This window comes from Hippichthys cyanospilos, chromosome 16, assembly GCF_059441005.1.
Source record: "Hippichthys cyanospilos isolate Australia breed blue-spotted pipefish chromosome 16, RoL_Hcya_1.0, whole genome shotgun sequence".
Lineage (NCBI taxonomy): Eukaryota > Metazoa > Chordata > Actinopteri > Syngnathiformes > Syngnathidae > Hippichthys > Hippichthys cyanospilos.
Window position 1 is genome coordinate 3489498 of NC_142384.1, and position 14532 is coordinate 3504029.

At 35.5% G+C, this 14532-nt stretch overlaps 1 protein-coding gene across 1 annotated transcript; it reads left to right on the top strand.

The window, feature by feature from the left end:
* Positions 1 to 1144: 1144 nt before the first annotated feature.
* Positions 1145 to 14283, top strand: mettl22 (methyltransferase 22, Kin17 lysine). The gene is made up of 12 exons (XM_088437124.1): positions 1145 to 1232; positions 2294 to 2443; positions 4793 to 4970; positions 5103 to 5248; positions 5864 to 5904; positions 6808 to 6952; positions 7114 to 7185; positions 8911 to 8964; positions 9911 to 9991; positions 11041 to 11143; positions 11624 to 11792; positions 12622 to 14283. The coding sequence occupies exons 2-12, from the start codon at positions 2338 to 2340 to the stop codon at positions 12694 to 12696; spliced, it is 1170 nt and encodes a 389-aa protein (XP_088293250.1). The 5' UTR covers positions 1145 to 1232; positions 2294 to 2337; the 3' UTR covers positions 12697 to 14283.
* The last annotated feature ends 249 nt before the right edge of the window (positions 14284 to 14532 follow it).

Genomic DNA, 14532 nt, shown 5'->3' on the forward strand with positions numbered 1-14532 from the left:
CTCAGAGAGTCACAAACAATGACATCTCTAATAATGCTGCCTGTGTTGATGCTGTGAAATTTGACTGATAAATAGAACTGAAGCAGTTCGTTCACTTAACTGGACATGTCTCTGCTTCTTTGTAGCAACACAAAGCTATTCCAGTTTCTAATCAATGGAAACAAGCAACACAGCAAACAGGCAGAACAGTCTGTCAGCTGTCAGCTACAGGAGAGAAATTGGTCTGACGTAAATCTGACAGAATGTCTACTCTGACGATTGCAACAACAGATAAAACCCACGTTTTCCCAACATTCTTATTCTGCTGATACTTTGAGCATGAACGTCTCTAGGTCCATCAGCAAAACAGGTGACCGTCTGTGACAGACTGTGCTGGACCTCTGGATATTATGCATTTTATGCATAATTGGTCAGCAGCTCGGTGGAGCAGTGTCAGTGTTAGCGCATCCGCCTCAGAGTTCAGGGACCCATCCTCAAATCCAGCTGGCTCCAGCCTTCCTGTGTGGAGTTTGAATGTTGGTTTGCATAGGTTCTCTCCAGGCACTCCGGCTTCCTCCCACACTCCAAAAACATGCATGGCAGGTTTATTCGATATACTAAATTGTCCTTAGGTGTGATTGGGTGCGTGAATGGTTGTTTTTCCTCTGTGTGCCCTGTGATTGGCTGGCATCCAGTTCAGGGTGTCCCCCACCCACTACCAGAAGACGGCTGGGATGGGCACCAGCAAGCCAGCGACCTAAGCTAAGCGGCTAAAGAAAATGGATAGATGGACGTTTGCTATATTCATTAGCATTTTTTAAAATTACTTTTAGTGTTTAAATTTTATATTTTCCCCAATGCATTTCAATAACTAAGAAGAATACACCATATTTGGCTATTCCTGGGCCAGCCAGTCTGTATCCCCCATCATTTACTTTCACAAATTTTATTGTCGTTTTTCAAGAGCTGAACTGCACTAAATAATATATGTCACAACTTCCCAAGTACTGCTCACGTCTTTTCTTTTTTATGAGTTTGATTTAATTACTTATTTATTAATTTATTCATTTTGTCTCAGTAATTACATATTCAAGACATTTTTGTTTGTTTTACGGCTTTGCTGTTGCTTGTCATGCCCCCTGTCTCTGTGCAAAGCGGAACTGTGTTTTGTTCATTTCGGACAAATTATGTGGCGGACTGGCATGAACGCTGCTGGAAAACGGCGTCTTGTGTCTGCTTGTCTTACAGCCGAGGTCAGTAATGTTCACGTTTCTAAAGTTGAATCATGCGTTTTTATGATATGATAAAATGTATTTAGAAAAGAATTTCTGTATGCACGCTTTTAATGACACGATAATATTTTAATTGAGGCGCGAAGTTGTCGCTTCTAAGTGCAGATAAGTGTGCAAGTCTCAAGGGTCAGATTTTTTTTTTTTTATCACGGTATCAAAAATCAAAATGTTGTGCAACGTTCCTTCTACATTTCTTCAAAAGACTTAAAATTATTTGTGTTTTTACGGACGTTAAGAATTCTCAGACCTGGTTAATTGTTGGTCCTTACCGCGTATCCCCTCGAATATGGAATTTGAGACAATGAACGTAAATTTCAACGAGAGTGTAATTAATTGCGTCTTTTTATTCTTGGTTAAAAAAAAATAAAACGTGTCGTTGCCTCCAACAACATACTATCATAATAAAGGAATTCAATAGTCACTAAAGCAAATATACCAAATGTCGTAACTTCTCAACTACTGCTCAAATTCGTCAAAAATCTGCAATTATAAAAATTGGATATTTTGTAGCTTTTATATTTTATAATAAAACTTGGGCCCCGGTGATACAAAGTGTGAGCCTATTAAGAGAACACTACATTTGCGTAAGCAAAATGTTAAAACCAAACACATTTACAGCCTACACGTGTAGTTATTTTCATCATCATTTGTGTCTAACTAATTAACAATGAAAACATGGCTTAAAAATAATGCCTACCCAGCTGTTAAGGCATGGAACTTAACCAGCAAACTAGTCAAGTAAAATGAGCTTTTGGTTAACTGGATGAACGTGCTTTTAGAATGCATGGCTAAAAATAGAGCTCTTGGTCTCACGACGTCTGCAGGATCTTGTGTTTTGCACATACCATACATATTTTTATGAAGATAAATTATTTCCTTGTTTATTTTAGTCGAAAGTCTTAACTTGTATGTAAAACCATTTATCTGCAATTCTTGTTAAAAATGGAAATACAGATCTGGAAATATAAATATTGTTGTATCTCACAATCTGTGTAACCATCACATCTCTTATTTGTAAGCAGTTGACACTGAGATTCTACTGTTCTGAGACCATGATTGCAAAGCCATGAACCAAATCGTCTTTCAACATGATTGTGTGCTGTCGGATGTTCACATGCTCATGTCCAATGCCCGCCACCTAATGACACGTCTCAACAACGTTGGACAGCCTGGTATGTGTAGAGTAATAGCTTTTTTTTTTTTTAAATCATTACAGCTGCACAAGTTCAAGGTATAAAATTTGGATTTAACAAACTCGAACCCTCCAATAAACATACAATACATTTGACTGACAGGACGAGACGGATGGCCCATCATGATGCTCTACCTTTGAGATCTTAGCAGAGATAAGGTTAAGTTGGGGGGGGGCATGGAAGAGAAAAAAAAAAAGCCTTCGACTATGCCCCATACTTAAGTTTTGAATGCTATGCAATGGGGTAACCTACGTACGTAACCTAATTCAAGTATTGTTAGTTAATCTTGTTGGTGTGCTTTCTATAAACATACCTAAAATCTAACACTGTGGCATGGTAAAATATTAAGTGGATTTAAGATATTTTTGGTTACAGCCCCAGCAACTCCTGCACAGTTCTACATCAGCCCTAAACCGAGCAAGTAAATCAATGTCCTTTAAATATATAACAGCATCATAGTTTCATTAAATGAAGTAAGGTTAATCATGACCTCTAAACGTACAAGCAAAAATTCAAAGGGAAAAACAGTTAGGAAAACGTATAAAAGTCAATACCACTTTTGATTGTAATAAAAATTGCTAACCTGGGTCAAAACATTTTGTTGAACAGGAATTCAACGCATGCATTAAAAAAAATATTACAGAACACTTCAGAACAAAAAAAAAAAAATCAAAAGTATGAATCTTAAAATATGATTGTTGGCTTTCAGTTCATCTAATGTAAGGTCTGAGCATGTTAAACTGAACACAGCTTATTTTATTTGCTGAACCATGACTGGCAATTTAATTGAAGGGCTTAGTTATTCTTCCTGTCACTATACCCTTCTGGCATACTGGAGATAAAGTCAATGGAAAGAAATTCTTAGACCACCTCGTTTCTGTTCCTTTTAAAGTTTTTCACCACTAAATATAAATCATGTGACTAACAGAAGAAAATGTGTAATACTTAAAAGCCATTTTTTTGGCACTTACAATGACAGATACATGTGAGAACTGAATTTAGTTTGGCTATTGTCAAGGAGATTATGGAAATGGGCTCTTAAACTATTATGAGCTATTTTTGTTGTCATTTTTAATATTTGTGCAAACGTGCTTTTAGCTGTACCAGCCTTTTCAAATGAACAAAACATGGAGGAAATATGGGTGGTTAATATTTATTTTTTTATTTTTGTCAATGGTTAAAGATGCATTCATCATCAATATATATATATTGTTCTACAAATTATGTAAAATTTGCTTATTTCCTGTGGCACTCATGGGCATGCCAGAGCACCCTTGTAAGCAAATTACTGCTGTAAGTTGTGCTTTTCAGTTACGTGAAAATAAAAACCATTAGACCCTCACAAAAACTGCAATTTGGGGACACGATTTTAGTTTTTACAGATTTTAGACGGGAAACAGCAAAAAATAACAAAAACAAAAAAACTAAGGTTAAATGTAAGTTGGAGTGGATATGAGGGTTATTCATCATGTGTTAATGTAAGTGGATAGGCTAACTCATTATTTATTATAAAATAAACCTCTATGCTTACTGGTTGGCAAACACCATTTATATTTGAATTTGCATCGATTTTGAAGCCCTGCCAACCGCTAAATGAGTTTTTAAGCACACAAATAACATTCAGCCACTAGGGGGTGCTCCAACACAAGAAATGGAACATTTGGCTTGACTTGTCAAATTATGAGTTTTGAATGCAAACATGGTTTCAGCAGATTTAAGGCAGACATTTTTAGTTGACCTATATTTAAAGTGTACTATGCCAACTAGGTTGACTTTTTTTAATGTCTACTCCTAATTACATATACCTCCATGGGTCCTGAAATCTGATGTGACCTGATGGGGAAGTACTGGACCCCACCATAACCCCCTACACACACACACACACACACACTCCCCCCAACCAATCCACAATAAATCTATTTGCTGTTAGATTTATTGTGGATAAATATGTAGGATTGTCGTACATGTTCAAGGACTTTTTTCCAGGATTATGCCCTCGTTCGGCATGGCTGAAGACTTGTTTTTTTCTCTCTTTCACCCTCGTGTTTTCTTTTTTCTCACCGAAGATCTCGGAACCTTGATAATCAATGTCTATGTTTCTTGGATGTTTCTAGCGAGTCAATTTTGGCGCCCTGTACTTGTGCATGTGTAATGATAATAAAAGTGCATCGTGAATCTTGACAATAGTATTTATTTATTTATTTTTTTTTTACTTTTTTCTTCATTTGGTGAATTGCATGTTTGCAAAACTGCACATTATTCTTTCACTAGACATATACACAGTAATGTCTGCATTAATGTATGGTATTTTATAATTTGTTCATCCAGTTTTCATCTCCAAATTCAAGTTTTTGTCCAATCCTGGAAAGCAGGAGAGGAATGAGGCCACAAGTGGAAACTGTGACAGTGAGACACATACTCCGCGAGATAAGAATGAAGAGGAGGATAGTGAAAGAAACGTAGAACTGGCTTTGGATGAGGATGGAGATCTTGACGTCACACATAGGTAGGGAGTTCAACTCTTATGTTAGTTTGTGTGCTTCATCAAGATAAATAAAATGTGACACAGTCTTGGATACTTACAGAACAGCAAAGGTGTCTTCTGGAGATGCATTGCAAATGTTTTACCTCTCCCCAGACCTCGAAATAATCCAACAGGGGAGAACTGCAGGGAAGCGGTATGCCCCGTCATTCTCAAACAGTCACATAATCCTGGACTACAAAATGAAGAAAATGTAGATGATAATGATGCCGATGAGTGCTTTAATGACATTATACGGATTGGTAAGTCCCAACGGATTTTATTGTTCTATGGCTTCTATCTGTTGTTGCTGTTGCTATTTGACCAACATTTAGAATCTTGATGCAATTGCCATTTGAAAATATGAGTGTTGTTTTGTAAGAATTTAAAATAAAACAACATAATAGTATGGAGAAACTGAAAAGTTACATTGTATTATTTTAAGTTTACTTGTTTGAAGGGCTCTTGGTCCACTAATTCTGTGCTGGAAATCCATTCTACTTCTAATAATAATTATTATACCAATACTACTACTACTATTGCTAATGGTGGTAATAATTACCATTATCAATATTTTAATATCAACAGTGATACTACTACTACTACGACTAATAATAAGAATACTAAAATATTTAGAAATCTCTGAGGCATTAGCATCCTAGATTAACTTTTAAATTAACCAATTTGATAAATATCGTAGTTTGCTTGAAATATATAATAACTATTTGTTCATTGTGAGGTCCATATTAAAACAGATTGTGCAGGCTACTTTTATTTCAATTTTGATGATATAAGGATGTTAACCCTTTTATGCGGGTACAATAAAAGGTGCTTATTCGTGTGGTTTTTGAGGGGGTTTTGTTTTTTGTTTTTCTCAGAGCATACTATGGCAACGCCCCTGGAGGATGTTGGCAAGCAGGTTAGTGAAATTACTGTGACTCCTAAATTTCATAGATTGTGATAACTGTTTTACAAGTCATTGAGTTTTTAGGATACATTGCGTGTCTTTGTAAGTATATGAAGTGGTTAACAGGCAAAAATAAAGATTTATATACATTATGACTAAGTGTGATCTAAACAGATGAGTTGTAATCAATCAATTACAGATTACAATTAACGCATTTTTTTGAAATTGCATTAATCCCATTATTAATTTCACTTTTGATAACGGTAGAAATATATGATTTCTTTGTGGAAAGGACCTTGCTTACCTTAGAAGCAGTTTAGCCTCCTACATAAATGCAAAGCATCCAGCTGCGAATGCAGCTACTTGGGATGGGACGATACACAAATCTCACAAGATGAGATACCTCACGAGATCAAGAAAAGAGTTATTGACAACATTTGTAATAGAAAATAATGGCCAATATAAATTTTCCAGTTTTCTTTTTATTGAATCGACTGCTAGAAATATAATAATTTAGCATACAAATGCAAGCATAAACAGGAGTCAAGAGTTTCACAAAATGTATGCTGTTCTTGTTAGCTGTGGTGTTTGTGTTTGTCGGACTATTTCTTTCGAATATTTTTGTGGTGTAAAACAATTACAAAGACAGATGACCAAATAACATATTCCCACATAATAATGACTGACCAAATTCTAGAATTGTATTTAATCATTTTTTTTTAAACTTAAATTTAAATTGAGATTTTTTCTACATAATATATTTTTTATATTTTTAAAAGTTCTATCCGAGATAATTATCATTATTATTTATATTTTATTTTCAAGTATTACTGTCTAACAATGGCTGGTCTAAATGAGTTACTGTGAAATATTTTATTATATGTCAAAATGTTGTTGTTTTTTTCCTCCCGGAAGGTTTGGAGAGGAGCATTATTCTTAGGCGACTTCATCCTCTCAAAGCCAATCATGTTTAGAGGGGCAACTGTGGTGGAGTTAGGAGCTGGTGCCGGTTTGACCAGCATCATCATGGCCACTTTAGCCAAACGAGTGTACTGCACAGGTATTGGACCTTCAAGTCATGCCTATACTATTTCTCTACTAATTAATTTTTTCATTGTATTTGAGAGTACACTAACCCTATTGACATACAAAACTTTTTTCAAGTTGAAGATGTTATTGTAGTGTTTGGAATTGGTATAACACTCAAATTGTGTGTTTCAGATGTCGGGGAGGACCTTTTAAGCATGTGTCAGAGAAATGTAACATTGAATAAGCACATGATTGAGCTTGCAGGTGAGTAATAGGGAAAAACAAACAAATTACCTAAGGTTGTTTAAACTTAAATAAAACACTATTCCCATAGCTTGATTCCATGCAGTGACTCTTGTGGAATTTGTCAAATTAACTTTGCGGGGCTATGGAAGCTCATGATTCAATCCTTCTGACAAAATAATTACCTTTTTTTTCGCACTATAAGGCACACCAGATTACAAGGCGCACCCCCAATTAATGACATATTTTAAAACCTTTTCCATATATAAGGCGCACCCTCAATTAATGACATATTTTAAAACTTTTTCAATCACAATATAGTAATACTCAAAGTAATAACAATAATAACTCTAAACTCTAAGTAGCATAATAACTCATAAATATGACCAACCTTGTTCAACTGTAAACACACAAAAAAAACAGGTAAAGCTTACTTTATCAGTTCATTCCCCATCTACGAATACCAAGCTCAATATTCATCTATATATAAGGCGCATGTGATTATAAGGCGCACCATCAGCTTTTTAAAAAAAATTAAGGCTTTTAGGTGTGCCTTATTGTGCGGAAAATACGGTACACTTGGGGGGGATTACATGTCCTGTTTCTCTTGAGTATGCACAAGGTGAGAACATATCTTGTAACACATTCATTATTCGCTTTAAGACTTAAATTAACTTGCATCTGACATTGCAGCCACCAATCATACACAATATTGAGCTATTCGTTTTCCTTTGTGACTTCAAGTTAAGATTAAACTTTTTTCTATACATCCGCCGCCGTAAGTCATCTGCTATAAGCGCTGAAAGATCCCAGCATAATTTGGTGTGCAGAGAAATTGTACCGGAGCTACAGCGAAGGATTATTTTTATAATCGAATAATCTGTTGCTCATTTTGTCAATTTATCAATGAAAAAAGCTGTTTTCTAATAGCAGTCACGGCAAAACTGTTGATTGTTTTCTAAAGTAAAAGTAGTTGTACGCTATTGGTTGCACAATGCACATTTTTCTCGTTGAGAAAAAAAACATAAATTTGCTTGATGGAGATCTAAAATCTAAAAATACATACTGATAGGTTGAAAGTCCAAGGAACTTGTTGATTTCCAATAATAATTAGTGATTAATTCGATATTTGAGTATTCATTCCTTACGAGGTAGAAATGCTTTATTTTGTTCTTCTGTCTTCATATTTGTATTCCACCCAACTGAAAAAAAAAACTTTTTTTTTTATATTTACCCAAACAGGAAAATATTCAATAGAAGTAGCCCTACAGGAAATGAAAGATGCATTTATTACATTCAAATCACCTGTGTGGTGTTTTTTTGATATATGCATTGTATAACTGAGCTGCTGCTGAAAAATGAGCCTGTAACAAAAGTGACGCTTCTATTTATGTTTACATTTTCACGCTACCTTGTTAATTTTCTTAGTGTTCTCAATAAAAAGAAAACTTTGAAAGCAGGAACATTTAGATAGGGGCTAATTTTATATTGATAATTTGACCAAAATCCCTACTCGTCCTCTTGAACTAAATAAGACATCTTGTCTCATGGGATTTGTCTCGTCCCATCCCCATAAAAATCAATTTCAACATAAAATGTCTAAAATGTCATCTATGCCGTCTTACATTTTAAACTCTTCAACAACAACAGCTTTCTAGAAATGTATTTTAGTCTAACTTGTTCAAACATGCCATCTCAAAAAAAAACAACATAAATTTTAACTTTTCTGTTCAATCTGCCCATCAGGTGGTGACGTGAGAGTGAGACATATGGATTGGCTCCGATCTGACCTTTGTACAGGTGATATCATGTATTAAATATATGGATTTTCAGATGATTAAGAAAGCATTTAAAGTCCATTTAAAATTGTTTTTTTTTTTTTACAATTGTATAAAATGAGGCTTCAAAAGCTCCTGCTCCTGCCCCCCTCCATAAACAGTTGAAATGTCCAAAAAATGTTTCACTATGGCAAAATTAGAAAGCCTTTGCACATCTCATTAATCATCGTCAAACATTTAGTGTATATGGAAATAAATGTTTGAGTTCACTTTACATTTAAATACACAGAGTAGATATTGTCATGAAGTATGACTTTTAATGGTTTAACCAATTCTACTTGTTAAAATTGTAATAAATAGTGAAAAAAGTGAAATTAATAACGTAGATAATGTAATTACACACATGCACTCACACACACACACACATTAACAATTCGTTACGTGGTATGGTGAAACTTGTAAACACCTTCTTTGTATTCTTTGTAATAAAACAAAGAGGAGAGCCCAAGATCACTGGAAAACCTTGGTGCTCTCTCGCATTTTTTGCAAAAGATTGTTTTTGACTCAGTCTTGCCTTTTCTCCAGTCTCTCATTATTGATAACTCTCACAGAAATATTACAGTGACATAAGATAGCCATAATTTGTCCTCAATCAGGTAATATGCATACTTGATATTGGGACACTGGGGCTATACTTTTACATGAGATGCATGTGGTGATTATTGTGCTATGGAGTACTTCTTGAATTGGCAGCCCCTTACTGCTCAAAGACAAATGCCACCTTGGATAGGTCTATCCTTATGATAATTTTTACGAGTGCAATTACCAGTAATTTAAAAAAAAAGGGTTAGAGTTAGCTAATTCATTAATGAATTAGTGATCTTAAAAAGCTATGTTCCAGTATTTCCTGTTGCAAATGTTCCACAGTCATTTTTAATCATTTTTTTGTCCATTTGTCTGACCTGTAGATCCAAAGGTGGAACTTAGCTGGACAGATGAAGAAGTAGCTGATCTACATGACAATACCAGCTTCATTATTGCAGCTGATGGTAGGTCAAACGATTTGTTGAAAGTTACTGCTTGTTTTGTTTTTGTTTTTTGGGGGGTTTTTTTGTTCTGTTTTTTTTTGATCGTCCACAATTTTGCAGTCAGTTTTTATTCCTCCTCTGCCATCTAATAATTTAAAACATAGATAGTCATTGATGAAATAGGTAGAATGTTGTATTGAATGATTATACATTATATCTTTTTAATATTACTATCAATGATAATTAACAAAGAAATTATGCATTTATTGTCTTTTTTTGTATCCTTTGGTCATGCAGTTTGAGCTGAACTGATGTTGACTTGCTCGTAAATTTGTCCGTTTTACATTTAACTGATCTCGTAAGGAAGTAGATATTAAAAGTAATGTACTGTTTGTTTGATTTATGCTGATAGTGAAACGTTATCCTTAATACTGTACACTAAATGTGACAGATAATTTCTTTTTTTTTTTCTTTCATGTAACTGTCTTTAAATGCTTAGTGAAACTATAATCATGCCACTTCCTGTTATTCTAATCGACTTGTCTGCAATTAACAATGTTGAAATGTTTGCACTTGCTTTGCCATCACGATAAATATTACACCCGGCATTCATATCCACTCTATAAAGCTGCTTAATGTGTGACAGAGCTCCGAATGACCACTCATCCTGTGTCTAATATTTAGGGAGGAAAAACAAACTAAACGTAAAAACAAAGTCTTTTTCAACATTCTCTTGTTTTGTTTATGTGCTGTAAATGGACAAGTTGCCGATGACATGTGCAAGGTATCAGAGCTACTCGCGATTACTGTTAATTTTGTAAATTGTACTGTATACAGTGCCCTAATGGAATCTAGATTCTTCTGTTCCAATATTGCACTGTTAATATTTGTCACCATAGATTTCAGTTTTGAATGATACCTGCGGCCAATCCTGATGAAAGAAGAAAATACTTATTTTGCATATATGTTAATATTTGTCAACATATATTTCAGTTTGAAATAATACCTGCGGCCAATCCTGAACAAAATACTTATTTTGCGTATATGTGTTTGTTTGTTTTTGTCTCCAGTTTGCTATGATGATGAGCTGACAGATGGCTTCTTCCGAACACTGTACCGACTGTGCAATAACTTTTCTAATGTGTGTACTGTCTTCATATCCATTGAAAAAAGGTGAGGTTAGCACATTGAAGAAATTCCCCTTTTTTTTTCTTTTTTTTTTTTGTTAAATCATAACCCTGGTAAATATTCTGCAAAATGTTGCACATTTTGTGTTGAAAGCGGAAGTGAACTGGTCCTGATGCATATTTATTCTCATTCAATGCTGGTCATTCAGGCACAATCCCGAGTACAAATCCGGCTGGCTCCGGCCTTCCTGAGTGGGGTTTGCATGTTCCCCCCGAGCCTGTGTGGCTTCCCTCCTCCCACACTCCGAAAACATGCATGACATGTGTATTGGACATGCTCAAAATTGTCCCTCGATGTGCTTGTGCACGTGAATGGTTGTTGGCCTCTGTGTGCTCTGCAATTGGCTGACAACTGCGACCCCTGTGAGGGATAAGCGGATTTAGCAAATGGATAAAGTTTATTCTATGAGAATAAATATCTTTAAAAAAACTGAGCGGCTAATAATGTTAATCTGACGTTCTCAAGGTACAACTTCACCCTGAGACAAATGGATGTATCTTGCGACGCCTACAATCATTTTAGACACTGCCTGTCGCAGCTTGAGAACCAGGTGGATGGACAATGCAGCTACACAGTAGAGCAGGTCCCTTGTACCTTCCCGCAGTTTCTTCAGTACGAACGCATTGACCAACTGGTAAGAAACATTTCTTTCGTTACAGATAAATAACATACTTCTATCGTAGTATTCAAAATGGCATAGTTCAATACAAGAACAATTTTCCAGGATTGTTTTTCTGTTTTTATTACTCGTCGTCGACAGTATTTGGATAGATTCAAGTTCAACTGCGACCTAAGTGTTGACAAGCGGTATAGAAAATAGATAGATACTGTAAGTAAGACAAAGTTGGCGAGTCATACTAGTTCCTAGCGTGTTTGTTTTTTGTTGGATTGCACATACCACAACAAAGTGAAACAATTGATTTCTTCCAGGCAAGATTCATGGGAATAAGTACACGAGATTTTGGACCACAGCAGATCGCAATAGTGGTGGCATTTCATATTCCACAACCAGTTCTTATACACTTTTAGGGGACGTGGTCTCACTGAGGAATGCATGTGTGTGTCTGTATGTGCGTGCATGGGGGGGAGGAAGTCAAAGAGCCATCAATCCTGATTGACATCTTCTTATGATAGCAGCAACTGGCATTCTGTTCACAGTGGCATGTTACTTCTCTATTGGAGGAAGTGTTTTGTTTCTTTTGTTGGAGACAACCAGTCTCTATGTTTCCTGGGCCAAGACTGTTCCTCATTTTACACGGACATTATGACGTGTCCATTTTTATTAGAATACCACAGTTTCATGAACACACCATTTTACTGTTATTGCATTTATAAAAAAAAAAACACCTATTTACATTCCCACCCTTGCTGCATTACACAACAAGAAGCTCCTTGACTTGATCCATATCTCTTCCAAGCGTTTGAATGGATTCCCACTATCAATTAATATGTTGCAATTTCAGGAGCTATGGAAGGTGACTGCAAATAGAGTGCCATTTGACCAAGCCCGGTCCAGTTCTGAGAAGCGTGGATCTTGACTTGCAAACTCACCATGGCCGGATGGCTATTCCCTATCAAGAACCTGGGAAGCTGTTAAAAATAATGATAAAAATGGACTTACAACATTTTTGTATTTCCAAACCAGTTGGGTCACATTCAAGTGTGCAAGACAAACACAGGAGTAAAGGAAAGGAATTGTTACTTATTTTTTCCCCAGCCATTTTATATTTAATTATTTAATATTTATGGGTGACAGCTGCATTTAATTCTAATACTTCCTGTAATTATGACTTCACTACTGTACGTTTGCATAGACTACTGAGATGATTTGTGCTTTCTGACTTAAGTACAGATTTTGTCATTGGAACAGCACATAGGTTGAGGCTCTCCTGAAAATAACAATAAAACAATTAAAATGTAAAATAACAAATGATAGAAACTGCTGACCTGTGTCTAATGCCGTCTTGATGGATGGTTCTAAAAAAGTCGACACAACCCTGAAGAAAAAATAGATAATTGATACTGTGTTTACAGAAGTGCACATTCTCTTAAAACTGAGTTTGTGGCTACGTTAAGAATGATCACGTTGAGTGGCAGGCAGCCATGTAGCACAAGTTGAATGGGATTTATTTTTGTTCAAAACACAGCCAAATTGTGTGCAATTTTATCTCTATATATTTAACCCCACCCAATTGAGTTGTAAGGCTATGTGTCACATTATTCATTGTCATTTTCCATATTGCTTCTAAATGGCAGGAAGGTTTTGAAATGATTTATTTTTTTTAAATCACATCCTAGGATTTAAGCAGGGGTATATATACCTTTTGCATCCACATTACAGCTGAAGTACTTTCAACAGTTTCTATGATGGAACATATCTTATTGAACTAGTGTCCAAGCACACATGCACTTGCAAGCATATAACATATGTCAGATTATGATTAATACAAACTTGGGTTTTCTGAAGTTGTTTGTGACGGTATTGTCATTAATTAGTCAACATGAAGAGATTAATGACTTTTATGATCTGTGTATTAAAAGTGTTCTTTCTAATCAAGAATAAAATATGATGCTGTGAACACAATAATTGCCCTAGTTTGTAAATAAGTTGTACAGATATTGTGTGCCACTAAAGCGGCGGTGTCATTAATTTTTCCCATGGGCCACAGGGCAATTATGGTTTTTGTCAGAGGGCCGTTTTGAATGAAGTCAAATCAATTTGAAGTATGATCGTTGCACATTTACACGTTGCACATTTACACATTTTAAAATCAGAGGCTGCTAAAAACTGTTCAAAAGGGTTATTGATAACAAAACATTTAAAAGTTGAGGTCAACGAGCAAATTTGGTATTTTAGCCAGAAACTTTAAGTCATAATTAGCACGTTGTGGGCCTCACAAAATGATGTGTCAGGCCAGATCTGGCCCCCAGGCCTTCGAGTTTGACACCCGTGGACTAAAGTATGTTTTCCAATAAGGGTCCTGAAGTGTACAGTACATGGGAATTTCCTTAGCCAGGTGTTTGAGTATGTCCCCTGGAGTCAATTCTGTGGTGGTTTATCTGGCACTCTAGGGCAGGGGTTCACGGACACCTTATAGAAAGCAAATTTAACAAAGACACCCCCATTGCGAATGTCTGCAGAAACAAAACAAGAAATAAAATAATTCAAGCCAAACACAAGTGCCTTTTTTATTCAGCAACAGATTCAATTTGACAATTACATTTGTTACTTTTCAGCTATACTGAAGTTTAGAAAATAATTGCAAATTGCACACTTCCTTATAACAAACAGTCAATTCCTCCCAAAAAGATTGCTACCAATTATTTAATACTGCATCATAAAATAATGTTTTAGTTTGCTGGCTTCATCGCCT